This window comes from Prionailurus bengalensis, chromosome F2 (genome assembly GCF_016509475.1).
Source record: "Prionailurus bengalensis isolate Pbe53 chromosome F2, Fcat_Pben_1.1_paternal_pri, whole genome shotgun sequence".
In the NCBI taxonomy this organism is placed as follows: domain Eukaryota; kingdom Metazoa; phylum Chordata; class Mammalia; order Carnivora; family Felidae; genus Prionailurus; species Prionailurus bengalensis.
Genome location: NC_057353.1, coordinates 74,804,848 through 74,832,546, shown reverse-complemented (window position 1 = coordinate 74,832,546; position 27,699 = coordinate 74,804,848). Strand labels below are relative to the sequence as shown.

At 52.4% G+C, this 27,699-nt stretch overlaps 2 protein-coding genes across 5 annotated transcripts in view; one reads left to right on the top strand and one right to left on the bottom strand.

The window, feature by feature from the left end:
- The window catches only part of NDRG1 (N-myc downstream regulated 1), a 55,106-nt gene extending 38,237 nt beyond the window's left edge, over window positions 1-16,869 (top strand). For all 4 annotated transcript variants that reach the window (XM_043601829.1, XM_043601828.1, XM_043601826.1 and 1 more), the window contains 7 exons: window positions 2,320-2,423; window positions 4,014-4,070; window positions 4,878-4,929; window positions 6,049-6,096; window positions 8,101-8,136; window positions 12,023-12,074; window positions 14,959-16,869. In XM_043601829.1, coding sequence (XP_043457764.1) covers window positions 2,320-2,423; window positions 4,014-4,070; window positions 4,878-4,929; window positions 6,049-6,096; window positions 8,101-8,136; window positions 12,023-12,074; window positions 14,959-15,170 — 561 coding nt within the window. In that variant the 3' untranslated portion in view covers window positions 15,171-16,869. The remainder of the gene's footprint in view (window positions 1-2,319; window positions 2,424-4,013; window positions 4,071-4,877; window positions 4,930-6,048; window positions 6,097-8,100; window positions 8,137-12,022; window positions 12,075-14,958) is intronic.
- A 5,737-nt stretch (window positions 16,870-22,606) lies between these two features.
- Window positions 22,607-27,699, bottom strand: part of CCN4 (cellular communication network factor 4) — a 34,067-nt gene continuing 28,974 nt past the window's right edge. Inside the window, exon 5 of the mRNA XM_043601825.1 lies at window positions 22,607-26,707. Within this exon, the coding sequence (XP_043457760.1) occupies window positions 26,408-26,707 (300 nt within the window). The 3' untranslated portion in view covers window positions 22,607-26,407. The remainder of the gene's footprint in view (window positions 26,708-27,699) is intronic.

Here is a 27,699-nt window from a genome sequence, read left to right as displayed (position 1 = left end):
TTATTTTGACCTTCGTCTCTGTCGTTGGGTTTATTGGTCGTTCCCTCCTTTTTAGCGCTGGCTGCCGTTCTGTGTGCGGGTGACCTGCGATTTGCCCTTCCGTCCGCCTGTCGATGGGCATTCGGGTTGTTGCCAGTCTGGGGCTATTACAGATACGACCTGTAACAGACACACGCATGGAGTTTGCTGTGTGCCCCGCTCGGTCCTAAGGACTTTTCAAGTATTAACCCATGGGGTCCACTCAAGAGCTCCGTGAGCCATGTGAAAAGTACTAATTTGATCCCCACTTTATGGATGAGGAAACTGAGACCAGAGAGGTTGACTGACTCGTGTGAGGTTGCACAGCCAGGGAGAGGTGGGGCTGGGATCAGAGGCTATGTGTCTTGCTCCTGTATCCAGAGCAGGGCACTGACCGTCTGTGCTTCCGCCGATGGGCTGTTCTGCGGTCACCCCAGGCAGACCCCTGTCCCTGCCTGGCCAGCCGGCATGGCCCCCGACTCTGGCCGGCAGCCCCAGGAGAGGATGTGCAGGGGTCCTGACGCAGGCCCAGACACCGAGAAGCCCCTCGGTTGCCCAGCTCGAGGGTGGCTTGCTCTGTTTACCGTGTGGCCCACTCAGCACTGTCTGTTCCCGAGCGGGAGAGTGCCCTTCTGAGATGTGACCGGCTGCTCTCCTCTGGGGCTGGGCTCCTTCTTCACATTATTTCCTGGGCCTGCCGTAACAGCCCCCCTAAACCGGGAGGCTTGCAACAACAGGAACTTAACTGTGTCACAGTTCCGGAAGCCAGCACTCTGAAAGGGGGTGTCGCCGGGCCACACTCCCTCCAGTGGCCCTGGAGGGAGAGTCCTTCCTTGCTTCCTCCAGCTTCTGTAGCTTCAGAATCCCTCCGGGCTCTGCCTCCGTCTTCGATGACCTCTCCGTGTCTGTCTCCAGTCTCCCTCTGCCTTCGTCTTAGAAGGACCCTTGTCATTTGATTTAGGACCCACTGGGATAATCTAGAATGACCTCACCTCAGGATCCTTCACTTAATGATATCTACAGAGACCTTTTTCCCGAAGAAGGTAGCCTTCACACTTCCCCGGGGTCCCGACGGGGACGTAGCCTTCGTGGCCCCCCTGCAGCCCTCGGTGGCCGCCTTCCCTCTTCATGCTGCATTCGGTTTGCGATACGTTTTCTTCACCCTGAGTGTATGATCTGAACCTGATAGGAATATGGAAACAAACAGAGCCAGCCTCTGAGTTTCCTTGCGGGAGAGGGCATCAGGTACAGAGGGAGAGTCTGGTCTGATTCTACCCCACGCGATGTGAGGCATCTGTCGATGCCCCCAACTTGCCGCGGTTGTGTTTTGACCTGAAACCCCAGCCCAGCTAACTCTTCAGACTGTACAGTTCCCGATTTTCTTTTGCGTAGGCTCTTGGCCTCTTTGCTGCTTCAGTGATCAGGGGCTGTTTAGACAATAGCTCGGGCTTGACGTGGGGCCCCCTCCGCTCCCTCCCTGTCCTGCTCTGGTCGCCACTGATCACATCAGGCCACTTTGTGAAACCTTCAGCATCCGCTGTCGTACAAAGGAGAAACAGAGCAAGCTCGTAACTTGTTTGTTTGCCCCAAATCACATTCGGAAGGGAACCAGAGAGAGGGGAGGCTGCGGCTTCTGCAAGACTCCGGTTGGCCCCCCTCGGGAATTGAGATGGCCCTTCTTTCCAGCAACTTCCCGGGACTTGCGGGAGTTGGTTTTGTTTTTCCGGCGTGAAAAACCTCTCAACTCCCCCTTAAAACCATTAATTGCTAACGGTTGCATCACGTTTATTATTTACAAAGGGCTTTTGTGTGCACAACCTCTGTGAAATCCCATAACCTGCAGAGGTAGGTAATACACACACACACACACACACACACACACACACACACACACATTTATTTTTGAGGGGGCTAAGGCTCAGAGAGGTGAAGACATTTACTCCCGTCCCTCACCCCCCGCCAGAAAAAAAGAAAAAAAAAAAACTAGCCAAAACACTGATGGATCCAAGCTCCAAATCCAAGAGGACTGACTTCAAATAAAAAGTCCCAAAGTCATGAGCCCAGAAGGGCCTGCTTTGCCCTGGCGGGTTTGTACTCCTTTCTGCTCTCAGCTGATATGCAAAGTCAGACTGGCTCCGGGTGGGGACTTCTGCTTTGGGGAAGGTGTCCTCAGGCTCCAAGGCGGTCGAGCGGATTAGACGGTATTGTCTCTGTACCTGTATAAACCTGAAGAACGGAGATAGCAGTGGCTGGCCCGGGACCAGTCCTAATGCAGGGCACCTCCCCTCTCTCTCAACGCAGGAGGAAATGCAGAATAACGTGGAAGTCGTCCACACCTACCGCCAGCACATCGTGAAAGACATGAACCCCGGCAACCTGCACCTGTTCATCAATGCCTACAACAGGTGCGGTCATGCGGTGGCCATTTGTCAAGGTCCTTTTGTTGGCCTGGAACGGGGCAGGGGTAAGGCAGAGGGGGTTCTAACGTTAGGAGGAGCTGCAGCCCCTGAATTCAAGCGAGTAGATTACCCGGACAGGGGTGCGCCTGGGAGTCAGGTACATCCGCGGGTTTGGAGTGCTCTGCAAGGCGCTGAGCCACCGCTCCAGACAACTCGGGCGCGAGCACGAAGAGGGGAGACACAGTCACGCCCTCGAAGGGTTTTGAGTTATTGCTTGTGTCCCGGCTGGCCGTGGGAAGGGCCAGGTGTGGGAGAGCTAAGAGAGCGAGCGAGCGAGCAGAGCCCTGGGGGAGGAAGGGGAGGGAGGAGTCCAGGAAGGCTGCTGGGAGGTGTCCCTCCAAGAAAGAGCACGTTCCTCCAGCCTTGGGCAAGGGGCTAAGCCTCTTCACGATAAGTAGCTGCTGGCCTGGACCTCGGCCAGGGGAGGGGACAGCTCGGGAACACCGGTGGCAGCCGGGGGGACGGTCTGCAGACTCCAGCGTGGTCACTCAGTCTGCCGGACCGGCTCTACCAGCCCCCTTCCCAGGCAGGGGGCGGGAAGGAGCCACAGGGGCCGTCTCTGCTCACGGCCAATAACTTCACGAAGGGCATTAGTGTCTGTAACAAAGTTCAGCGTCCGTCTCTTCTTCCCACCCGCCCAGCCTCGCAGTGCGGGAGGGAGAGGTAGTATCGCCCGTGGGTAACTAGGGACGCGGGACTCAGCAGCGCATTTCTTCGGCAGACGCTTCCTGAGGACGGGCACGGTCAGGCTGTGGGCTGGGCAGTGGACACACAGAGACCAGAACACCCTCCCCGAAGCCCCACCCACTGCCTTGCCCTCACAATGCCCGTAGGAATCAAGGGGCTTCTCTTAAAAATGCTGGGACACCGTGACCATCGTCCTTTCCTGCTGAGGAAACACGGGCACAGAGAGATTCAGCGTCCTGCCCGAGGTCACACAGCTAGGACGTAGAGGGACCTGATTTGAATCTGTCCGGGGCTCCAGGCCATGAGCTGGAAAGGCCGTCGGTGGGAGCTGCCAGGAGACAACAGAGAGAGAGAGAGAAAGAGAGAGAGAGAGGCTCGGTGTAGGTCCACAGGGACAGAGTCCAGTGGGAAACGGTGGCAGGGTTTGAGATGAAGGGCGTGAAAGGATCACATCTAAGATCTAAAGAGATTGGGTTACTGTGTGAGAGGACTCCGAGTTGGGGCTAGAGAGACTCGGGGCTCCAAGTAGGGGGACGGGAGGTATGGACCCTCTGGGGTGGAGAACATGGTCTGTATTCCTATATGTATATGTATTAAAAAAAAAAGCCACAGTGGGGACAAGGAAGTGTCTCCACGGGAAATACATGAGTCCCACTGTCCCTGAAACCATTGATAGGGACCCCAAGAGGCCGTGATGTCCCGAGAGCCGTGCGGGTTGGGACACGGGTCGTTTGCCAGAATGGCCAACGACGGGACCCCCTGGGATGGGCGAGATGGGAGGGGCCGCCTCCGGGGCGGGGGCGTCTGCCCGTGTCGCCGAGTGAGTGACTGTGCCTTCTTTGCCCGCAGCCGGCGAGACCTGGAGATTGAGCGGCCCATGCCCGGAGCCCACACAGTCACCCTCCAGTGAGTAGATTTTCTCCTGTTCATCATCTGCGCAGCCTCGCTCGGCCACCGGCAGGGCTCTTTCTGAGTTTGGTTAGCAGTGCCACCCGGTGCTGGGACATCGGCGGCGGCGAGCCCGGGGGTGCCTTCTTCTAGGAGTCAGGCGTGACCCAGCTTCACTTGCCTTCTCCTTGTGCAGGCGTTGAGCTCCTGGGGTGTCCCTGAGACGAGGGTCGGAGCCTTGGATGTCAGGGAAAGAGTCCGCTTCGGATAGGACTTATTGAGCACCTACTTTGTGTCGACTACGGTGTTAGGCTTTGCTTTCACAGAGCCTGGAGACGAGTCAGACACAGGACAACCCACCCTAAAGGCTGGCAGGAAAATACGGTCGTGCATACAGCTAACTGCATTCCCCCAGTAATGTCTGCCTTTTTACAGTTTCCTAAGTGAACTGTATTATTTGATACCTGAACTTGCCACATGCCATTTCCTTTGTCAGGTACCTTCCCTCGGTCTCTGATCTTGACTCACGGCAAAGTCCTACTCCTCCCTCTTTGAGGAGAGGATGCTTGAGGCTAAAAACACCAGGGCACGGAAATTCTCTGGCTGAAATTCATACTAGGGTGTAAAGGACTGCCAACCCAGTTTATCCGAAAAGCAAAGCAGAGGATGAAAGGAGAAGGAAATAAAAAGAGCAGAGGCTACTACGGGGGAAACCAGAATAATTTTTTTTTTTTTGGAACCCTGGTCCCAGCCCGGCGGGCCTGGGAGCGTGTGAATCTTTCAGTGAATTTCGTGTTCCCTCCCCTCTTCTCTCCCTGCCCCCAGGTGTCCTGCTTTGTTGGTGGTTGGGGACAGTTCTCCTGCTGTGGACGCCGTGGTATGTAGAAATCGTCCACCTGTTTCTGTACTTTGTTCAACAGTCCAAATCTGCTTGGCCTTCGGACAGAGGGCCCAGACCCCGGCTCCTTGGCCCGGTGACTGCCAGTCCTGTTTGCTTGGTAGCGGGCCCTCCAACTTTTCTCCCAGGCCCCATCACCTGCCCGTCTGCCTCCCACTCGTTTGTTTCCACGGACGTGTTTGCCACTTGGCTTCCTGGCCGAGACACTCTGCTCTCGTCTGGGAACCCGTTTGCAGACCTGGTTGGCGCCTGATTGTCTGGCGGGGCAGAGAGACACCGGGGAGTGGGGCTTAGACAACGCCTTCTGGGTCATTCCACCCCTGATTCCCACCTATGATGTTGTGGAGGCAAAGCAAAGACTGCCTTTCCAACACGCCCCTAGCAGGGGACAGAGGGACTTAGGGGCTACTGAGCAGAGTCCTAAAGTGGTGATGTGCCTCATGCAGTGGGCTGCAGAGTGAGACTTGCAAAGGCTCATTTGGCAAAGAGCTGAGACGTCTTAATGGACTGTGGGCGTCCTGTGATCGAACCCACTGGGCGTAATCATAGGATGCATCAGTAGAGATATACTTCTCACATCAGAGGAGGGGATAGCTCTCCGGTAGGCACTTCGAACATCACAGGTTACGTGTGGGCATTTTGCCCAATTTTGGACGCACTGCTAAGATGGTCACTGACAACGCGAAGAGGGGAAGCAGCTTATAGTGGATCCCAGTCTGCATGGTGGTCAGGACCGGAGATGTTGAACTTGTAGCATCTGTGGCCGCGACTGGTGAAACAAGGCCATTGAATTAGCAGCTCTTTCCAGAGCCACCGCTGGGTTTTAGCGAGTCTTCACAACAACCCTTTGAAAAAGACATTCCCCCCATTTTATTGATGACGAAACTGAGGCTCAAAGAAATTGCCCGAGGTCGCTGCATGACAAGGTTGGAATTTACGGCCGCCTTGCTTCATCTCGAAGCCCCCGTTCTTCCTTCTGTGCTAGCGGGAACGCTGGGGTTGTTGATGCCAGTGGCAGGGAAGTGAGGAGCGGGGAAAGACTATGACTGGGGCTCCAGATAGAAAATTAGCACATTTCTTCCCCTTTTCTCCGTCCAGGTGGAGTGCAACTCGAAATTGGATCCAACAAAGACGACTCTCCTCAAGGTACCGACACGCTGAGGGGGGTTGGTGCGAGTTCTTTCTTCGGAACCCCTGGTCGGCCGCAAGATTGAGTCGTGCCTAACTGAGGCAGAGCTGGTGGTCAGAAAGCGTAGAAATGATGATTTCACGTGCATGCGTTCACAGACGTCTCTCTGCTGGGCGCTGGCTGGACACTGAGGCTGTGAAGACGAAAGGGACCCTCTCTGGGACCCGAGAGTCTGTGGGCTCTGATGAGGGATGGCCCAGAGTTGTGCGGGCAGGGGCTGTGCCAAGGGTGGGGCTGGGGCGTTCCTCCGAGAGGGGCTGGTGCCCGTGGGAGAGGAGAAAACGCCCCCCCCCCCAGGGGCCGTGGAAGAACATCTCCTCCAGCAAGTTCACTAGGCCTTGAGGCCAGGTGGGGGGTGTGAGCCCTCCCTGACCTGACCGCACGATCCAGCCCGGGAGGCGTCTGATGCTTATTGAGGAGGGGGGGCCTGGTCCCCGTAACTGGCTCTTTACGCACATTTTCTTCCAAGATTCCCTCACCAGGAAATTGCAAGACGAGAAGATGGCAGGCTTCGGGCCTGAGGGGCCGCTGAGGCAGGAGCCCCTTTGTCTAAGTTACCCCAACACACCTGTTGGCCTGGACTCCGACAGCATCCGGGCTGCTGTCCCAGGACAGAGATGGACAGGCCACAGTCACTGCTGACAGGGAGAGGGGGAAGGAACATTCTAGAAGGGTGGGTTGGTCTCCCGGTGTCCATAACAAGTACCACCAGCTGGGTGGCTGAAAGTCACAGGAGACTGTTGTCTCCCCATCCGGAGACTGTAAGTCCAAAGTTAGGGTGTCCCTGGCTTGCGGCCACCTCAGTCCCATCTCTGCCTCCGTGCCACCCAGCCTTCTCCTCTGGGTGTCTCTGTGTCCCAATATCCCGCTGGTTTTAAGGACCACGGTCATTGGATTTAGGGTCCACCCTAATCTGAGCTCATTCCATCTGCAGAGGGCAGGTGACCTAAGAAAAAGTGACCGATTTGATGGTGGATGGGGATCCAACCCGTTTCAGCCCGATTCCAGACAGACTGTCCCCGCTGCACTCCTCTGCCCGGCTGCCTGGGCCCTGGAGTTAAATTCTGGCGTCCCGTCCCTTCATTCCCTTACCCAGGGTGCCTCAGTTAGGTCCCTCAGCTAGCCCTCAGGGTCTAGCCTTAAGACTCAGGGCCTTGGGATGGCCCGGCCTCGGCCACTGTCACACACGCCTGCCAGACCTCCGTCTCTCCAAGCCACCTTCACCCCATCCCACCCTGCCGCCCGGGGTCTCCCGAGCCCTGGGCCCGGCTAATAGTCACACGTGCCTGTGGCAGCCTTGACTGAGAGGTGGCACCTTTAGCTTTGGTGAGTCAGTAGGAACTTTGGAAGCCGTGGCATTTACCAGGGTGACCGGTGAAGAGACCATTAGGCCTCTTAGATGGAGCCGTTTCTTTCTGAGGGAGTATTTATTTATTATTATTATTTTTAAAATTTTTTTTAACGTTTATTTATTTTTGAGACAGGGAGAGACAGAGCATGAACGGGGGAGGGTCAGAGAGAGAGGCAGACACAGAATCCGAAACGGGCTCCTGGCTCTGAGCTGTCAGCACAGAGCCCGACGCGGGGCTTGAACTCACGAACTGTGAGATCATGACCTGAGCCAAAGTCGGCCGCTCAACCGACTGAGCCACCCAGGCGCCCCCTGAGGGAGTATTTAAAGAGAATGTGCAAACAGGGCCTCATGCAGTGAAGGCTTTCGGGTCAGACGGACCCTGGCCAGAGCCTCGCCGGGGCTTTGAGCTCTCCCGGCGTCGGCCGTCAGGAAGGCACAGGTCAGTGCCGAGATGGACGGTAACCAGAGCGGCCCTGCTCGGTGGGGATGGGTGTTTCCCCGCCTGTAATGTGCCCAGAGTGGGGGCAGGGCAGCAGCAGGAGGGTGCCCACTTGGGGGTACCCCTCTTCTGGGGCGTGTGGCACTAACCAGCTTCCCTCTCTCCTAGATGGCGGATTGCGGTGGCCTCCCGCAGATCTCCCAGGTGAGCCCCACCTGCCACCCCTCCCCAGGCGGAGGGCAGGTGCCTCTGTGGCCTGTTACTACCCCCTCGTCCCCCGCCTCCTGCTTGTCCCCCACCCCACCGTCACATCCGCTCACACTGTGGACGCGTTACTGTCTATACACGGTGCTTGCACATCAGGGCTTGCGTGCAAGGAAAATAGGAACCCCCGGGGGTTAGATCACACCAGGGTTCACAGGCGTGGAGGGGTTCGGTTGCACAGACACAGCTTGGCAACCGTGGACCAGAATCTAGATGAGCCTGACCTCAAAGGCCACGCTGCTGGAGTTCAAGGCCCGGGCAGAGGGGGCAGGCAGGAGGTGAAAACGGAGTGTGTGTTCGTGTATGTGCGTGGGTGTGAACACGTGCGTGTGTGCGTGTGCAGACGTATAATAAACATATCAATCAGCACAGGGTGTTTACTGCACCGTCACTGGACCCTCCAGTTCCCCACCCGTAAATAATCCCACTGGCCTAACAGGTGCATGGACTTTTAATCTATGTCCTTGATTGTATATTAGTATAGTTCTCTGCTCTGTCTTAAAGTGAAACATTGTGTGACTTTTTGGTCGTCCTTTCCACCCATCTGCGGAAGAGGATGGAATGATGCCTTTTCTGTCTTCCGTTTCCTCCTGCCATCCTCAAAGGGGCTTCAGAGTTTCTGTAATCCGGCGGCAGTCGAATCTATCTGGCTCTTTCTCTAGCTGTATGTACCCTTCGCCCCTGCCCCGCTGAGCTCCCTGGGGAGCCTCCTTTGCCGCCGTGGGCACGCGCCTGGGGTTTTTCTCACCTGCCAGGGTGCTGGGGGGGACGAGACCGAGGGCACAGAGCATCAGAGGCGTAAGTCCACGTCAGGCTAAGTTTTCCTCCCAGTGGGTCTCCCCAGCGGGTGATCCAGGTCGGACCCCTGTGTGCCTGGCGAAGGGCTTCTTATCCATGAGCCTGTTGTCTGGACAGTGAACCCAGGTTGGGTACATCGAACAAAGCAAACTTAGATTCACAGAGGGGAGAAGGGCTGTGTGCCCTCCTCAGTAATGGACCAGGACCTGACATAAATATTTGAGGAGTTTTTTGTTTTGTTTTGTTTTGTTTTGAACCCCAGGTATATATTACCTCTCATCGTCTAGGTACAAAATAATCCACACCCATCAATAAAAATTCGAAAATGCCAGTGAATAAGAGAGTAATTTACAAACAAGCTTTACTCGCTTCTAATCTCCTTTTATAGTTGCATACATTTTTTTCCTTACTTTAAGCAGAATTCGGATCATTTTGCGTGTATATTTTTCATCTGTCCACGTAACTTGATAGCTCAGAGCCCTCCTCCTTTAGTTAAAAAAACGCTCTGTATTTTTTTTTTAAGTTTATGTATTTATTTTGAGAGAGAGAGAGTACGAGTGGGAGAGGGGCAGAGAGAGAGAGGGGGAGAGAGAATCCCAAGCAGGCTCTGTGCTGTCGGTGCGGAACCTAACGTGGGGCTCGAAGCCACAAACGGCGAGATCGTGATCTGAGCCAAAATCACGAGTCAGATGCTTAACCAGCTGAGCCGCCCAGGCGCCCCTCTGTGTAATTTGTTTTTAATGACAGGACAAAATGCCGCTGCACAGATACACTGTAATTGATTTTTCCTGACACCCTATTGCCGGACACGTATAAGTTATTTCTGGTGCTACAGACATCAGTTTCCTGATTAATTTCATGTGGCCCCACCAGTTTCAAGGATTGTCTGGTAGAAAAGGGAGAGTCTCGGCTCTGAGTCCCCCAGTGATCAGGCGATGGCTGAGAGGTTCATCTGGCTGCCCCCGGAGCTGTCCCAACAGAAAACAGTCTTCTCTTCGGGGGTAGTGAAGTATGTCACTGGGGGTCGGAAGAAGAGATCCCCGAGAAGTCGATTTCTGCATCAGGTGGATCCTGGATCTTGACTCGTTGCTCTGGACCTTCTCTCGCTGCAAGCCCCTCCCTCCAGAACTCTGTACAGAGGTAGAGGCACAAGTGGCCGTTGGTGGCTCGGTTATGCTCTCCGTCGTGTCCCCCTCTGCTGCCACTAGAAAAGGACAAAATCCTTTCGGTGTTTTATCTGCTGTTGTGTTATGCCTGTCTGACAGCTGGGAGAAGCCAGAGGAGGATGGGGTGTCCCAGCCATCAGAGGGAACAGATGGGCTCCCAGCAGAGCCCTGCTTAGACATAAGTGTGAGTTAATACCCGCACATTAGCGGTGGAAGCTTTATCCATGCAGCCTGCCCCCGAGATTCCTGCTGAGACGGCGCAACTCCAGGACGGGCTAGGGAGACAGGGGCCAGTTTTGCTTCCATTTGACCTCCCTCCCTCTCCCTCTCCCTCTCCCTCCACCCGCCTTCCCTTCTTCCTTTCTCTGTGTGAAATGAGAACAGATCCCACCCTAACCGTAGTTAAAGCACATTATGAATGTGTGGCAACAGCTGAACCAGCCCAGGCTTCCGGGAGACCAGTTCAAGGAGGACCGTTTACCGTGTAATCCCTCGCCTTTCTGCCCTTACGAGTTGGGTGCGAGTTTACGGAGGCCGTTCCCATCCTTCATTCCATCTGAAAGGGGAACAGTCCTTAGGGATGAGAAGAGCAAGTATTTATTGCAGTGTCACGAAACGGGGAAGATTGTTTCTGCCGCCATGCTGGCACGCAAAGTCCCTGGCTGCCTGCAGCCCCGACTTGTACCTCTTGTCACTTGCTTACCATTGTCACACAAACCCCAGAGGACATCTTGAGCCCAGTCTCTCTTTTAAATGACATGTGGCTCTTGGTAGAATAGTGGCAGGAGTTGGTGGAGGTGGGCGGGAGCACTGCCTCTGCTGATGACTTCTTCACGGGGTAGGAGGAGGAAGAGGAGAATAGACCCAGGGCATTGCATTTGAGAGTTGTAGTTAATTCAGACTGTGAATATGGCCTTTACTTGGGAGCATTCACCCCCCAGTTCAGATTAAATTAAATTTGGGGGAGTAGTTGGTAGAACCGGGTGTGTTCTTGGCATTCCCAATTCATTTCACTCACAGTAGCCCCATTGATTTGATTAACTGGTTGGCCCGACTATCCATCCATCTCTCCATCCATCCATCCATCCATCCATCCATCCTTCCTTCTTCCATTTTTTTTTCTTGTCTTCCGTCTGTCCATCCTTTCTTTTCATCCATCTGTCGATCCTCCTTACTTACATCCGTCAATCTTACTTCCCTTTTATTTATTCACCATCCTTTCTTCCTTCCATCTCTCCAGCCATCCAGCCTGCTCTTGAGGCTGAGAATGAACTGCCTTGAGAACACAGAGTTTAAAAAGCCCTGGATTAATCTGTAGGACCCACCCGCCACTAACTAACGGCAGGACCTTGGATGGATTATTTGCCTCCATGACTGTTGGCAATGAAATCTCTGTGCAAACGGCACCAACCTCGTATAGTTGTTGTCAGGGGAAAATGAGGTAATGCCACAAATGCCCTCAGCACCGCGGGTGGCACATGATGTTGGTGCCCTTACATTCTAGAGGCTGAGTCAGACACATCAGCTTATCAGTGTAGCCTTCTTTATAGAACCTCTCAGCAGAAAGCGTGGCTCTCTGTTCTTGTTTCGCAGGCGAGGTCATATAACCTGATCAACCCCCACCCTCACCCCAGCTATGAAGTGAGTTTGAAATTGTTCTCCCCAGCCAAAGCTGACTTTGGTGCCCGTAGTATCTCATCGCCTTTCCTTTCCTTTTGTGTGTTGTTCTATCCACATGTGGTGGCCTTCTCCCTCGGGTCAAGCTCTTCAGTGAAGGTGACCACGGACACAGCTCCACGTGGCCGCTCATGGTCTGGACCTCCGGCGACTGACCGCACTCTCTCTCTTTTTGTCTCTTGCAGCCGGCCAAGCTCGCGGAGGCCTTCAAGTACTTCGTGCAGGGCATGGGATACAGTAAGTGTGGCATTTCCAAGCAGGTGGTAGGTGGAGGGCAGGTGTGGGAATTGAACATACGATGACCCGAACCGGGTTTGGATGAGTATTCTGTGTCACCTTGGCCACCTTCGGCTTTTTGCAAACTAGGAAGGTCAGGAGAAGAAATACTTTAGGTGTGCGGAGGACGGAGGGCAGCGTAGAAATTCTAGTATCTCCTTTATACCCACAGTGGCTTCTTCTGTCTCCACTGAGCACGGATGAGCAGAAGTTGTTTTGCAGCAGGGAATTTTCTTTAGATTTAGGGTGAGGACTAGCTCTTTAAGCACCAAGAAGACAAGAGCGAAGCCATGGAAGCCCTTTACCTGTTGCCTGCATGCTTTCTTAAGAGACTTCCAGTTGTAGGTGGTGATGATGGTGTTGGTGGCGGTGATGAAAGAGTGTTAGTACATCCTTCAGTTTTTCTCGTTTCGTCATCGCGACAATCCTATGAGAATACCCTTCTCTCGTTTCACAAATGATGGCCCTAGGCTTTGAGACCTGAAGCAGGGAGCAGAGCGGGGATCTCTGAAAGCTCTTTGAAAGCTGTAAAGCTTCTGTGCCAGCAGGTGAGAAAGTCGCCTCTGCTCAAGACAGTGCGTCTTTGCTAACTCGTTAGATTAGGGAATTGAAAGATAAATACGAGCATAACTCAAGACCTTGCGGTTTCTCACTTGATGACTATAGTTTGTTGGACACCTACAGCCCCTGTTCATAAATGCAGTCCCGTGACCAGAACAGGCAATGCCGAGTTCAAGGAGCTGGGTTCCAGCCACAGGTGGTGCCCGTTGATGTGTGAGCCATGATGGGGTCCTTTTGGCTCTTTCTGCCTACTGTGTAGAATTATAATGTACGTGCCCATCTTAACTAGGAAGTCTGAATGTCTAATCTCTTCTGGGTTTTTTTCCCCCCCCTCTGAGACTGAAACTATTTGTTCGTTTAAAATAGTAATGGCGTGTTTGGTAAACTGACCAGTCTTAAGATTGGCCTCAGCCGTGTTTAGTTTCTAGAGAGGCCAAGAGCTGCTGAGCCTGATTTATGTACTTCGGGCAGAGTCTGTGTCCCGAGGTGCCCTATCCCAACAGAAAACATCTGCCTGTGGGTCTCCTGCCTTTTGATCCACTTTCCCCACAGGAAAGTGTGCGGGCAGCGATGGTGCCTGGAGGATGCCGTCGGGCAGGCTTCATTTACCTGGCAGGGCGTGCGTCATGATTCGTTTGTCTTGGGCCTGCCCTGGGTTTGGATTTCTGCCTTGAAAGTGTATTCTGGGGAGAAAGGAAGTGAAAGGCAGGTTTTGTTCCATCCGACACACACACACACACACACACACACACACACACACACACCAGCTTCTATTTCCAGAAAGCTGAAGCATCCGGCAGGTTACAGGGGAAGACGGCAGGAAGGCATTTAGTCCCAGAGGCGTCAGCCACAGAAAAAGCGCGTCGTCGTCTACTCGAGTGCCTGCCTGTTCAAGCTGGGCCAGGCCTGGCTAGCTCTTTGCCCCCGTGACACCGTTCTGTAGTCACCAGAGCCCCGCCAAGGTCGGTCAACCTCTGAGATTTGGGGTTGAGGAGTAGGTGAGTGGCAGAGGTGAGAATGATCTCAGTTCTCTCTGGATTTAAACACTAGCTCTTTGAGAAGGTAATTCAGTACAGCAAGGATGAATTCTCTTTGTGGGTATGTGTCCCAGAAAGCCAACTCCCACGCCCATGGGGCGAATAATGTGCCACCTCAGATGGCGATGTCTGTTGTTCAGCGTGGCCTTCGCAATGATGCTTTATTTGGGTGATGTGCTAGCTTCCTGTAGCTGCCCTGAGAGCTCCCCACACCCTGGATGGCTTAAAAAAGCAGAAATTTATTCTCTCATACTGCTAGGGTTCTAGGAAGCCAGAGGTCCAAAATCAAGAGAGTTGCAGGGTCATACTCCCTTCAGAGGTTCTAGAAGGCTCTTTCCTTGCCTCATCTCAGCTTCTGGTGGGAGCTGGAAGTCTCTGGTGTTCCCTGGCTTGTAGCCACATTACTCCCATCTCTGCTCTGTGGTCACGTGGTCTTCTTCCGTGTGTGTGTGTGTGTGTGTGTGTGCACGCACACGTGCGTTTTGCAGGGCTGTTCTGTCTCCTCTACTGAGGAACCAGCCATTGCATTAGAGGTCACCCTAATCCGGTATGGCCTCACCTTGTCCTATTGGCAAGGACCCTATCTCCATTCTAAGATTCTGGTCGATATGACTTGGGGGTGAGGGGGAGGGGCAGGGTTCAGTCCTGTACTTCCTTTCACTTTCTCAGCCACCTGCTACGAGCAAGGGCATTTTCAGTCCCGAAGAGTGGACGGTGCCATTGATCGTTCCTGGAAGCTCACAGGCTTCTCTGGAAGCGATGGCAGGTGATGGCTGGGCCGCAGACCTGCTGTGTGGCCGCGGTTCCCCCACCTGTGGCGGATGGGTATCAGCCCAGCCGGCCTGGACGATCTTCCCCACTCCAGAGGTTGTGGGTGGTAGGGGGTTGTGGTACACGGGCACACACGTGGGTTTTGCTGCCAGGGGATTGGCATTCCCATGTTACTGATGGTGACGGAGGGCTCCGAGTCGGACTCTTCCAGAGTCACACAGCTGTGGAGCAAGTGGCAGGTTTGGGATTCAGACCCACCTGTGGGTTCAAGCCACCGTGTGGCCGCCGGTCCTTACCCCCGTCAGAGCCTCACTTGTCCACCTCTGTGAGTGGATACAGGGAGGACAGAGAGCCTGGTGGCCGGATCGCCCCAAGGATGGACAGGTCAGGCACGAGGAGGCACCGTTGCCGACGGGCAGGTGCCTCTGAGGTTCTCCCCTCCCTAACCCGGTGCCCCCCAACCCCTCTCTCCCCAGTGCCCTCGGCCAGCATGACCCGCCTGATGCGCTCCCGCACGGCCTCCGGCTCCAGCGTCACGTCCCTGGAGGGCGCCCGCAGCCGCTCCCACACCAGCGAGGGCACCCGCAGCCGCTCCCACACCAGCGAGGGTGCTCGCCTGGACATCACCCCCAACTCCGGGGCCACCGGCAACAACGCCGGGCCCAAGTCCATGGAGGTGTCCTGCTAGGCGGCCTGCGCCGTGGCCGTCCCCGGACTCTGGGCTCACGCAACCGCCCTTCCTCCAGCCCTTCCCGCCCTGCCTGCCACACCACACGTAACTCGTATTAACCCAAAGCTTACGGTGTAAGACAGCTCTGGGGGGACAAAGTTAGACCGGGTTTGTCGAGGGCGCCTCTCCCATCAGGGCAGGGCGGGCAGACCAAAGGAAAAGAAGCATCTCCGTGTCCTGTGCTCATTGGCGGGTGGCCTGGCGGCCACCCTCTTACCCTCCCTCAGAGACGCCAAACTGCCAAAAACAAGACGCGCCGCCCTAGACGCTTCCTAAAGCCAGGCCTAGGCTGGTTCTAACGGGCATTTTGTCGGAAGCCCAGCCCCTCTACTTCCTGTTTCCTCTCCAACTAAAGAACGACTGACCCAGTTTCTGGAAACAAAACCCCGTTCTGATTTGGGTAGGGGGAGAGCCGCGGATGGTGGGGAGCTCTTTTAACTCGGCAAAACAGTAAGCGGGGAAAAAGGTGGACTTTCTGTGGAGGCTAGAACGCTTGGAAAAACAAATCTACGCAGTGAAACGTGAAAAAGTAGGTTTTTCAAGTTCGCGTATATATCCACTTTTTAATGCCGAAACACACAAGCCTGCTTTTCTGGCATCCTTTCAACGGGTGGTGAAAGCGGGCGACAAAATCTCCGGGCTTTCCCAGAGAAACAGTCTTGGCAAACATTGGTGTCATGAGTTCAAGTCTTTGGCCCAGCTGTCTTGCCTCCTCCACAGCCCCAGCTTCCTACCCCAAGTTCATGAGCGAGGGATCCTGTTGTTTGTGGGGGAGATCATTTAGGTTTGCACTTGCTTTCTTTGAAACGGAGGGAAACATTCCAAACAGCTGTACCTGGACCTGATGAGTCTCCACACGGGGGTGGGGGTGGGGGTGGGGGGGGTGGGGAGCAGGGGCAGGGGAGTGGGGGTGGGGGGCTGTTTGGGTTATTAGATATAAGGGATTTCTGTGGTTGTGATGGGATCCAGTAGAGTTATGATTGCAGTCGATCCCGCCCTGGTTCCCGGGAATCTTGTGTGACTGAGTCAAATCCGGTTTCCAGTCTTTGACAACTGGGGTTGAGTCTGAACTTGACGGCTGAGTGTTTCTGACCTGGTAACATCACTGGATCTGCGGGTAGAACTGTTCTGCTCTTGTAGGGGGTGGGGATTCACACAGGGAGTGGTGGCTGAGAAGATGTAAGGATTCTGGAAAGTTCCATGGGATTTCCTTCCCTCTCCTGCCGTCCCCTCTTCCCTGCCCCTCTAACCTTTCGCTGAATGGGGCGGCACCACTGACATTTCTGGGCAACGTGAGCATAGCTGTCAAATTCCTATACTACTGCCTTTTGATTTCATTTGGCTAACCATTTCTTATAGGAAGTTTGATCAGAGTGGATGGATCGCTGCGAATCAGCCGCTGGGGCCTGGTGCTTTCTGGGACCCTAGAGTTGGCAGAAGGAAGTATTCAAGGCTTCTAGGTTGCTTGAGGGGCAGTGACTCAGCTTACTGCACCTGCCACCTGGGAGGCTTCCCCTGACCTGTGCAGAAAGGTCAGGGGTCAGGGCAGGAGTGGCTGAATCCAGACAGGAAAAAATGTTGGTACAAGGCTTTCCAGAGGAGTTTCTTAATGAGATATTTGTATTTATTTCCAGACCAATAAATTTGTAACTTTGCAGTGGCTTGTGTCTTTTTCCTCTGAGAGATCGTGTGTGTGTGTGTGTGTGTGTGTGTGTGTGTGTAGCCCCACCGTATAGGGAGGGGTCCTTCCTTACCCGGGACCTCCTGACACCTGTCTTGGAGCATTGCTGTCCCATAAGAATATGAAGCAAGCTGCAGATGTTAAGTGTAAATTTTCCAATAACCACATTCTAAAAGGAAGAAACAAATGAAATTAATTTTAATAATATATTTCACTTAACCCCAGCATATCCAAAATATTACCATTCCAACATAGAATCCATATAACAGCTACTAAGGTATTTCACCGTCTTTATACTAAGAAAACAGTGAGTATTTCACACCATAGCATCTCTCAATTCAGACCAGCCCCATTTCAGGGGCTCAGTACCTTGGGCCAGCACCGTGACAAAGGGTTAAAGCTTTTCAAGCTATATTTAGAAGGGAAAAAAAAATTTTTTTTTTTTTACGTTTTATTTTTATTACAGGAAAGCATGTGATAAGACCGCTCCCTTCTCACAGCCAGTGACAACTGCTAGAATGTGTGTTTCCACTGCACTGAAAAATTAAAAAAATTAAAAAAAAAAGTAAACACAACAGGTTTTAGTATCACCTCCCATTTTTATTTAGGCTTTTTAGGCTTAGTTTCAAATTTACAGAACAATTGCAAACCTAGCGCCGAGTTCCCATAGACACCCAGTTTCCCGATTCGTAATATCTTCCTTTATGGTAATTGACCACAACTAAGAAATCAACACTGGCGCATTGCTATGAACAGAGCTCCACACTTTACTGGAATTTCCCTAGCTTCCGTCCCAGGATCCCATCCAGGATGCCACATTACATGCAGTCCCCATGCCTCCTTAACTTCCCCTGGCTTGGAACTGTGTCTCAGACTTCCCTGGCTTTTGATGAGCTTTTTGAGAAGCCCTCGTCAGGCATTTTGTAGACTGTTCCTCGATTAAGGTTTCTGTGGTACTTTTCTCATGGCTCAACTGGGGTGGTGGGTTTTTGGAACGAAGACCACAGAGGCAAAGTGCCAGGCGATCAGCATGACGGGTCAACGAAAGAGTTACCCCGGATGCGGTTGACCTTGAGCACCTGGCCGAGCCTGTGGTTCCCAGGGTTCTCCACTGCCCTGTTAACTTCTTCCACTGTCCCTCACTCGTCCTGTGGAAGGAAGTCACTAAACGCAGCCTCTGCTCAAGCTCACCTCCCCTTTTTAAAATGTTTTTAATGTTTATTTTTGAAAGGGGGGGGGTGGTGAAGAGAGAGAGGGAGACACAGAATCCAAAGCAGGCTCCCGGCTCCGAGCTGTCAGCACAGAGCCTGATGCGGGGCTCGAGCTCACGAGCTGTGAGGTCATGACCTGAGCTGAAGTCGGACGTTTAACCAACTGAGCCACCCAGGCGCCCCGTCCACCTCCCCTTTTAAATAGCTATTGTGCTGTTACTGGTATTGGCTTTTCTTCACTGGAGGAGTTTCTTAGAGCGTGCTACTCCCTGAAAATTTGAAGTCTGCATTATGGTACCGTGAGTGGATACGTGTCGTTTCAGAAACTGATTTGGAATGGCAAGGAATTAGCACGGCGCAGAAGGGCAAGAAGGCATTCCCAGCCAAGGGGCCAGTGTGGACGCCAGAGGATGGAAGACGAGTGCCTTTGTGAGGAGCCTGTAGTGTAGACCGGGGCGGGTGACCTTGGAGGCTGGCAGGCAGTGAGGCAGTAAGAGTTATATACGTGTGAGATGACGATTCCATTAGAGTCACGTGTAACTACCCAAATGTGACGACTGTGTGACATGATAGCTTATGCTTCTTCATTAAGTTGAATAGTGGCGTTGGGGCAGATCTCAACAGAATTTCTAGGTAGTGATAAGCATAAGAATATCTTGAGATATCTGCCAACCGGTGATATCGGGGTTCGTTGCCTACGCTGAAACGGAAGAGTGTGCTAAACCACAGTTAGACTGAATACAGAGATGCATTTGACCCTCATCCTAGTACGTGGCCCCTGAATTCTATCCCCGGACTGCTGGTCGGGCGACCTCAGGGTAAAGAGTTCTGCTCTAGCTGCAGGAGAAGTTGTTTCCCATTGGCAAGAAGCACCTTCTCTGTGTCAGGTCCTGTGCGGGAGTCAGAACAGAGAAAGGGCAGGTGATGGTAAAGCCGAGAAGCAAGTTCCATAGCAGCAGGTGCATACATCAGCTTTGGGGAGTGGGGGCGTGGCGCAGACCCCCGCTGGACCCGCTGAGCTCAGCTCCTCGGGGCTCGGGCTTCCAGGGCGGGCGTGAACTGTTACAGGGGTTTGCATGCACCAGCAGCTAGCGAGAGTTAGGATACCCAGGAGGCTTTTTGCCAGCTGGGAGGTCTATTTCTGTCCTCCTAGCTACTTGTTCTGGTTTCTAGCCCCAGACCCTTGGGTTTCGGTAGTAGTTGGGAGACCAAGTGTGCTCTGAGATGACCCCTGTGCAGGATCTGTGGGGACGGCCGAGGGCTTCAACTGTCGCCCTGTTCATTGTCCCTTCTCAGACACAACCTCACTATTCGTCCTTGGATCGGACCCTCGACGTAGCCCCGATCCATCTGGTCACGTACTTGTCTGGGGCTTCACAGGCTGCGGGGAAATCTTTCAACGGTGTCCCACGTGGATTCCCAAGGCGGAAAGTGAAACCTGGCCTTGTGAGGTTGGAGACCGGATTAGGGAGGGGACCTGGGGAGCACATCAGTTTCATTCTTTGCAAGATCAGATTTCTCTGTGCCTCCAAAGCCCAATAAAATGGTGGCTCTTAGCCCAAAGGCTGTGTGACCTTCAGGTTCTTAGATGCGGAACGAATCAGGTCTTTGTGTCTCCTAAGGGAAAGAATAGAATTGATTCAGCTTGATTTCGGTAGCCACTTGCTGTCCAATCCACTATAACTGGGTTTGTCCTTCCCAACCCCCTCTGCCCACATGACTGCCTCAGGGGTTCTAAGCAACCGATGTCGTTGTGGCCTGTAAATCGCCATGGGCTGCGCCCAGTTAAATTCATTGACAGCCAAACTCACTGTTGCTGGACAGACCCTTCCTTATGCCTGCTCTGAGAAGTATTTGTTTAATGCCCCTGTGTGACAAGGGCATCCTGCAGACACGGGCCCAGGAGTCCGTGCGGTATTTATGATGTGTATCCCCATAGGTGTCCTTTTCTCCGATACGAGCATTTCTTTGGCATCTCCCGGGCCAGCACAGATGCCCGGCACCAAACAGGAGGCTTTTGTTAAACAGACAAACAGTTCCTCGAATGATAGCAATATTTAGCAAGTATTATTGTTTCCCCTTTTTAGCCTTTATCTGTGAGGACGAGTTATCTTTGCTTCACCGTTACGAAAGCGAGGCTCAGAGAGACGAAATGGCTTGTCCAGTCATTTCTAAAATAAACTACATCCCTCGCTGCCTTTTAAAACAGTTCACTGAGCACATGACTAATGCAGCCACTATTGACGTCTTGGGATGCTAGAACATCAGTTCGTTCCCTGGACCGGACACAGATGACCTTAAGGCTCTTATTGCTTGTGGGGATGTTTGTCTCTCTGTTAAATAGTCTCGCCCAGGCTTGGATGACCTGTCTTTCACTGTGTCTTCTCTCTGCTTCTTAATTCTTCTGTCTCGTCCTCTGCTGGCAGGCTGCTGCTTCCCCGTGGCTATCAATAAGCCGGCTTTTAACAGCCTCCTCTCCCTCTTGATGGGAGTCATTTTGGCTCAGTTCTCTACTTGGAAGGAACTCAGGTGCCGCAGGACCTTAGACTTCTGGACACGTAGGATGCTTCTGCATTTTTATTTCATCAGGGAGGGGATCGAGAGCACTGGGATCTCGGCCACATGCTTTTTTTTTTTTTTTTTTTTTAAACCTTCACAATAAAGTGCTCTGGCCGTTTTCCCCCCAATCCCATTTCGTGAAATTTCACCCACCTGATATCATCAGAAATGTCTCCCCTAATCTACACATTTCTCTTAATCTGGGGCATCTATAGGACTCTATGATCTAACTTCCAATTTTGAAAAAGGTATGCGTCAGGATAGAAGTGTTCTGGGAAAGGATTCACGTGGCCATTATCCTTTTCTTGGCATTGATTCTTTCCCTGACTTTATTATAATAGCATGATGTGTTTCGGGGTTAGTGAACGAGGGGGATTTCCCCAGAAGGCATCAAACGTGTCTTTCACCCCATGTACTCGGCCATAGGCACATCTGTTCACGTGGCTATGCAGGTACTATGTAGTGCCCCGGGTTTGGGAGACAGAAAAGTATGGCACCTTTCCTGCCTTAAAAAAGCAGGGTGTGTAGGGGCGCCTGGGTGGCTCAGTGGGTTAAGCGGCCGACTTCGGCTCAGGTCGTGATCTCACGGTTTGTGAGTTCGAGCCCCGCGTCGGGCTCTGGGCTGACAGCTCGAGGCCTGGACCCTGCTTCGGATTCTGTGTCTCCCCCTCTCTCTGCCCCTCCCCTGCTCACACTCTGTGTCTCTCTGAGTCTCAATAATAAATAAACGTTAGGAAAATTTTTTTAAAAAGCAGGGTGTTTAATCAAATTATAGCACACATTGAAGACATAAAAAGAAAAGTTAGGGGATCGCGCAGCGTAGGATTAAAATAAAAAAGCGTTCAATCAAACATTGGTGACACTTTTTCTCTATATTTGTTACTCTGAAATAACCATCTAAATGAGTAAAAGCATACAGGCACACACCCTGACTCCAATTTTTGCTGTCGTTTTGCTGGTTATCCCCCCGTTCCTGAAGAAACTGAAAATCTGCCAATAATACCTGGTTTCGTTAAGTGCTTACCATGCACCAAGCTCGGTCCTGGAACCCCGAATGCCGTTTGCGTTTTCCACACCACAACATCGCCGCCACAAAGGCGGGTCCCATCCCATCATTTTCTGCATCTCAGAGCTGAGGAGACGGAGGTGCAGATGGATTAAGTGAGGAGTTCCAGGAAAGACTGACGTGTGCAAAGATCCACTCGAGCCCCGAAGTCAGAGCGGTTTCCTTTTTTTTTTTTTCCTAAGTTTTTAACCTTTATTTTTGAGAGAGAGAGACAGACAGAGTGCGAGTGGGGGGAAGAACAGAGAGAGAGAGAGAGAGAGAGAGACAGAATCTGAAGCAGGCTCCAGACTCCGAGCTGTCAGCAGAGTGGGGCTCGAACTCACGAACCGCGAGATCACGACCTGAGCCGAAGTCGAACGCTCAACCGACTGAGCCACCCGGGCGCCCCCAGAGCGGTTTCCATTTCACCGTGCAACCTCCCCCACACTCCTCTTTACTCTCGCTGGTTCCTAAGGCAGCTGGCAATCTCCATCTCTGTACACCCGATTCTCCAACCCCGACTTCCCCAGCCCCTGCCGTGTGCCACACCCCGTGCTAGGCCCAGAGGATGCCGTCATAGTCCCTGCGCTCAAGGTGCTAGCTGGAGATGTAGAAAGGCATTGAGTGAGTGAGTGAGTGCGTGAGTGAACGAATGAATGAATGAATGAATGAACAGTAAAACTTCCGGAGCTACCTTCCAGCGTGGACATACTTGTAGTGCTGGTCTTTTGTGAATTTCAGAATTCATACTTCTAAGCCCGTCTCCAAATTTCTAGCTGTTTTTATGACCGTATGTAAAATATCTGGGACCCAGTCTCCACCATCTGCACGTCTGTGGAATGAACTCGATGTTCCATCGCGACGCATGATAACTACACACACAAGAAGATCTGGTAAGTCATTTTGCTGATGATTTATTGCCGTAAGGACAGAAGCATAAACGGGGAATTTGCGCACCGAAAATCCTTCACACTGAACGAACATGTTCCACATTACACAAATCATGAGAAGAATGAGGAATGTTGTAAAACATGACAGATCGCCCAAGTGCTCTTTTTTTCCTCTGTGGGGAAATTCCAAAACGTTCCTTCATTTGTATTTCTTAGTCACTTGCAAAAATGGCGGTAGGAATACTTAAATATGAAGTCACAGTTTGAAAATAGATATAAACACACACACACACACACACACACACACGTATATGTGCACAGATACACAGTTGACCATTCTGACCATTCGTGAGTCCCAAGCTGTGCAGGCTTATTATTGGAGTTGCTTTACAGCAAGATAAGTCTTCAAAAAGCAGTGACTTAATTCAATAGAATAGTCAGGGGTTTCGTTGCTTCCCCATGATCTCTATGTACACACAGCACAATGTTAATGAGATTATAGACAACTGTATCATTCAAACCTACTTGCTTGACTCCCTCTCTGAATCACCTTGAAATTAACATTGTCCAGACACGGCCCTGTTGTCAGTAAAGCACCTCTTGGTACCTTTTGATCTCGGGGGCATGCGCACCGGGCTTGGGGTCAGGAGAGATGGCTCAGGGGTCCGACTGACCTGGGTTGGCAATCCCGGTCTGCAGTTCCCTAGCTAGTAAGACACTGAGCAGAGGACGTAACATCTATGAGCCCCAGCATCTTCTCTCTGACGCGGAAAACGATTATAACGCCAAGTCTCATAGGTTTGCTATGAGGACTAAGAAAGATATAGCAGGAAAGCACCTGGCCCAGGCCTGGCACTCAGTAAGTGCTCGCCAAGTGTTGACAATAAGGTTTAGCAAGAAGTGGTGGTTTGAGAATACAGGTTTCCTCTCTCCCCACCTAAGCACACCAGAGAAATTCACTTGAGGCGCTAATGTGAATTTTTTCACCAAAGGCTAACAAATCCTTCATGTACCTTCCCCTTAGCCCAGAACACGGAGTGACAAAGGACTGGAGACACCATCTGTCTTGTCTACTGGATGGCCTTGCCAATGAGACGCTCTTCTGGGGGTCATTCGTGCTCTTGCTGGAGGCTTCCCCAAGAGCCAGGCCGAGGGGAATAAGCTGGAATTTGGGCTCCAATTTGTTTTGGCTGATTTGTCAGCCTCTTTGAGTCTCAAACTTTCCATGCATAGAAACGGGGACGAGAAGCTTCCTTCCAAACGTCGTGAATGTTAGTAAGATAATTTAAGCAAAGTGGGTGGCACCAAGGAGGCCTTCAAAAAAGGGGCATTTTTTTCTTTGTGACTAATATTCCTAACTTTTATTGAGGTCGGTCACACCACTGCCGAGCGAATCTGACTGCTAGAAAGGTTTTCCTTGCGTTGGTCCCAAATCTCCTTCCCCATGACTTCAGAACATGGAGCTGACACTTTTCCCAGGGGGGCCTGCCTAGGACACGTCCGTTTCTCAAAACCAATGTAACTGGAGTTACCCCAGCCCACTCGGCCCCAGGGCACTCCCGGATTCCTCCATCCAGGTTTCCTAGGATCTTGGAAGCTATGCTCATTTTTCCAAACTGGGATGCAGAGTCAGGAAGAACCTAGCTCTTGGATTTCTGCTCAATTTCAAACGCGGTTAGCCGTCATCCGGTCCTTGTGATTTGTAGACGTCAGGTAATTTCACTCTGAGAAAATCCAACGTAGATCCACACAGGCTTAGAGAAGAGCTTATTCTTGGGGTAAATGCTCTTCACACAAAATGTCTTTTTCAACAAAAAAAGACATTTGTTTAAATATCCAGCGTCTCCTTCCTAGGGCACTTCAAATAAGATTTGGCTGATAAGATCTGTACCTTTGGAAGAAGAGAGCCTCTGAGTGAAAGTAGGAACACATACATGGTGTCTTTTATTCCACAGATATATATTGAGGACCACTGTATGCCTTGTATGGACCAGGCGTGGGGGAGGTCATGGTCAGGAAGGCATATTTCTAGTCCTTTTTTCCTATTTCAGAACCCCCGGCCCACCAACACCGAATTCCCTCAGGAATAACCCGCACATCTCTCATCCGAAGCATTGGATAAACAAAACCATCTCTTAAATTCATGATGAAGGCTGGCTCCTGATCTGAAGGAGGGGAGGACCGATTCATGGAGTTTTGTCCATCCCGTATTTTTTTTTTTTTTTTTTTTGGATGCTCAGGCACCTACATTACCTGAAAGCGAGATACACTTCTCTTGGGAAAGGAGCTAGAGAGGCAGTAAAAAGAGTGAAAAAAACAAGGGCAGGAAGTCGGTTACTCTGACACGTTTTCCTGCTCGACCCGCTTGGGAGCTCTAAAAAAGTAAGGGCAGAGACACAGGTCGTGAAGTCAATCCGACTTGGATTTGAATCCTGACTTCCCCACGTACCCGCCGGCTGACTTCGGTCAAGGCTCCGTACCTTGCTGAGCTGCTATTTCACATTTGTAAGAACAGAAAGAATAATAGGCCCTTCCAACACGATTGCCAAGTCTCCCCACGAGCTGATGCATGCAGAGCACTGGGAACAATATCCGGCAAACAGAAGGTAGTAAATAAAAGAATTGTGACAGTAAATATTTATATTCTGCTAACAAGATAAATAATAGTCTCATTTCCATTCATAACAACCTTCTGTTCCTTTTAAGCTTCAACCCACTTTGGCATTTAGTCCCTGTTAAATAGATTTCCGTTTCTAGACAACTGGTAAACCCGTCTTCACACCAGGACTGGGGGTTTGGGTCAGCAGACCCGAAGTCTGTGAGAAGGGTCACTGCAGCAGAAAGAGCGGTGTCCCTGTGCCCCAGACTGATGCAGAGTGGATCCGCTTCGTGGTTTGAGCCACATACAGCCTGTAGCTGTCTCCGTTACTTTAGGCGGGTCCGGCCCGGACTTCAGCGGGGTCTCCCAAGGCCCCGTAAGAGCAGAGCAACGTCCCGGGATGCCACTCTCAGGGGTCAGAGGGGCCATCCTAAGGGCTCCCCCAACTCCCAGGAGCCCCCAAGCAGGGAGAGGGTCTGGATGCCCAGAAGAGCTGGCCAGCTGCCCGGTGTCCTGCTGGTGAGCAGCAGATTCACGCCAGGGTCCGTCACTTCTGAAAATTGGCCGACCCTGTTCTGACCCTAGAGTATTGACTGGAGACTTTTCCCGTGAATAAGAATGAAAGTCATCAAATTGCATTTCTGACCAAAACGAACCAGTGTGGACCCTTTACCGTGCAGGGATGACGAGAGACTTAGCCCAAATCTTCGGAATCAGAGACACTTGGGTGTGCTACGGTCAGAACTGTCTATCAGCGTCCACGTGGCAGGACCCACATAATAGACTGTTCCATTGCCCTAGATCCCATCTGTGCTTCTGAACGGACCCCAAGAGTCTTGTGGTTTGGCATCTAGAAAGGGAAGGAGCGATGTGAAATGCCTAGCTGATTCTGTTCCTTGGAACTCAGGTAAGATCCAGCAGGACTTCCAGTGACTTGGACAGGCTTGGGTTTTGTCCAGAAGAGCTGGAGACAGGCACTTTGTCTGGAGCGTATGCAGAACACGGCCAAGGAGAGAAGTCAGAGTCTGGGCCCGAGCAGCAGCGGAATGGGTCGTTCGGGTGGTTGGAAACAGGACAGGGGGCTGACGGTCTGGATCAGGATAGTTAGAAGTCAGCGGGAAGTGGACGAAGAAGGCTCAACTGGGGGCCTCGGAGGGCTGGCCGCTTTGCACACCCTGGGCCACGCCCGAGCCCCGTGTTTTGTACCCGTCTAATTGGCAATTTCTGGGAAGTCAGGGTAGGATTCTAAGTCGGCAAAGATATCGTTGGGATTCCTACAACTCAGGTTGCAGAAGCAAGCGTTGATCCATAGGACCTGGCGGGAGAAGCCAGGCCCGTCGGGACATCGGAAGGAGACGTCGATGGTCTTGGACTTGTAGGGTATGCAGCACCTGCTGTCTGTGCACACCCCACAGTACTTTGGCCGGTAGGGACGCGTGCTGGTGCAGCCGGCGAGGGTGAAGTTCATGGATGCCGCGGGCTGGTACACGGCCAAACACTTCTTCCCTTCCTGCAGAAAAGGAGGTTTCAGTTGGGGTGCTCAGAGGATGAACAGTCACCGTCCTCCCTCCAAGCCCTCATTTCTCCCTTCGCACTCACCACGCAGGAACCCTCCACTTTTCTTTCAGGTCTGCAGCATCTTCAAGCGAGGTTGGACCTCCCCAAACACGGCGAGACCCAGACATATTATGCAGAAGCAACTGAAGGCCTCCCCGGGCCCTGCCTGGCATGCATGGTTCCTCCTTGCAACCTATAAGGTCTTCTTTCCTACCTTTCTGCCTTGCCCACGCCCAGGACTCTCTCACGGTTTTGCCAACGCAGGATGCCTGCGTAGCTCCCTCGGTCTACCAAGTGTCCCAGCTGCTGAGTGCTAGAACCATCACGGGGTTCCATGATCGGGGAGCTGCCCTTTCCCCTAACCTGTTCTTCCTCCTCTCCCCACAGACTCTCACACACATCCTCCTCATGCAGCTTGCTCAACCAGAGTGTATTCCGGAAAACTAGCTCCATCTCCCCACTGGGCAGTGGGCCACTTGAGAGCAGGGCCCTTACTGTGACTCTACAATCTAATTCCGCGCCCGGTACCCAGTAGGCACTCACTAAATTCATTGAACGAATGGCTCTCCCACGTGCCGGCACCACGCCAGAACCGGGAGTAGAGCAGGTCCAGGCTACGCAGGGCTTGACGCTTATACAGATCGAGGAGCCATCTTGGGTTCATAATTACAAAACCCAAATTGGGTGGGAAGCAAGAGGCAACAGCAAGGACTTGAGTTGGCTTTATGGTAGACCCGCCTCTACCTCAAAGGCACGGTGCCTTCACCCAACTTGGGGCCTTTGTTCCCATCTTTCCTGCAGCTCACAACTCTTCCATTCACGCTCTCAGTTAAACCACATCTGCTGAGTACCTACTCTGCACCAGGCACCAAGAATATGGAGGCCAGCGTGGCAGAGGTAACTGATCAGAGAGGGAGCAGAAGAGAGAAGGGAAGAAGAAGGAGA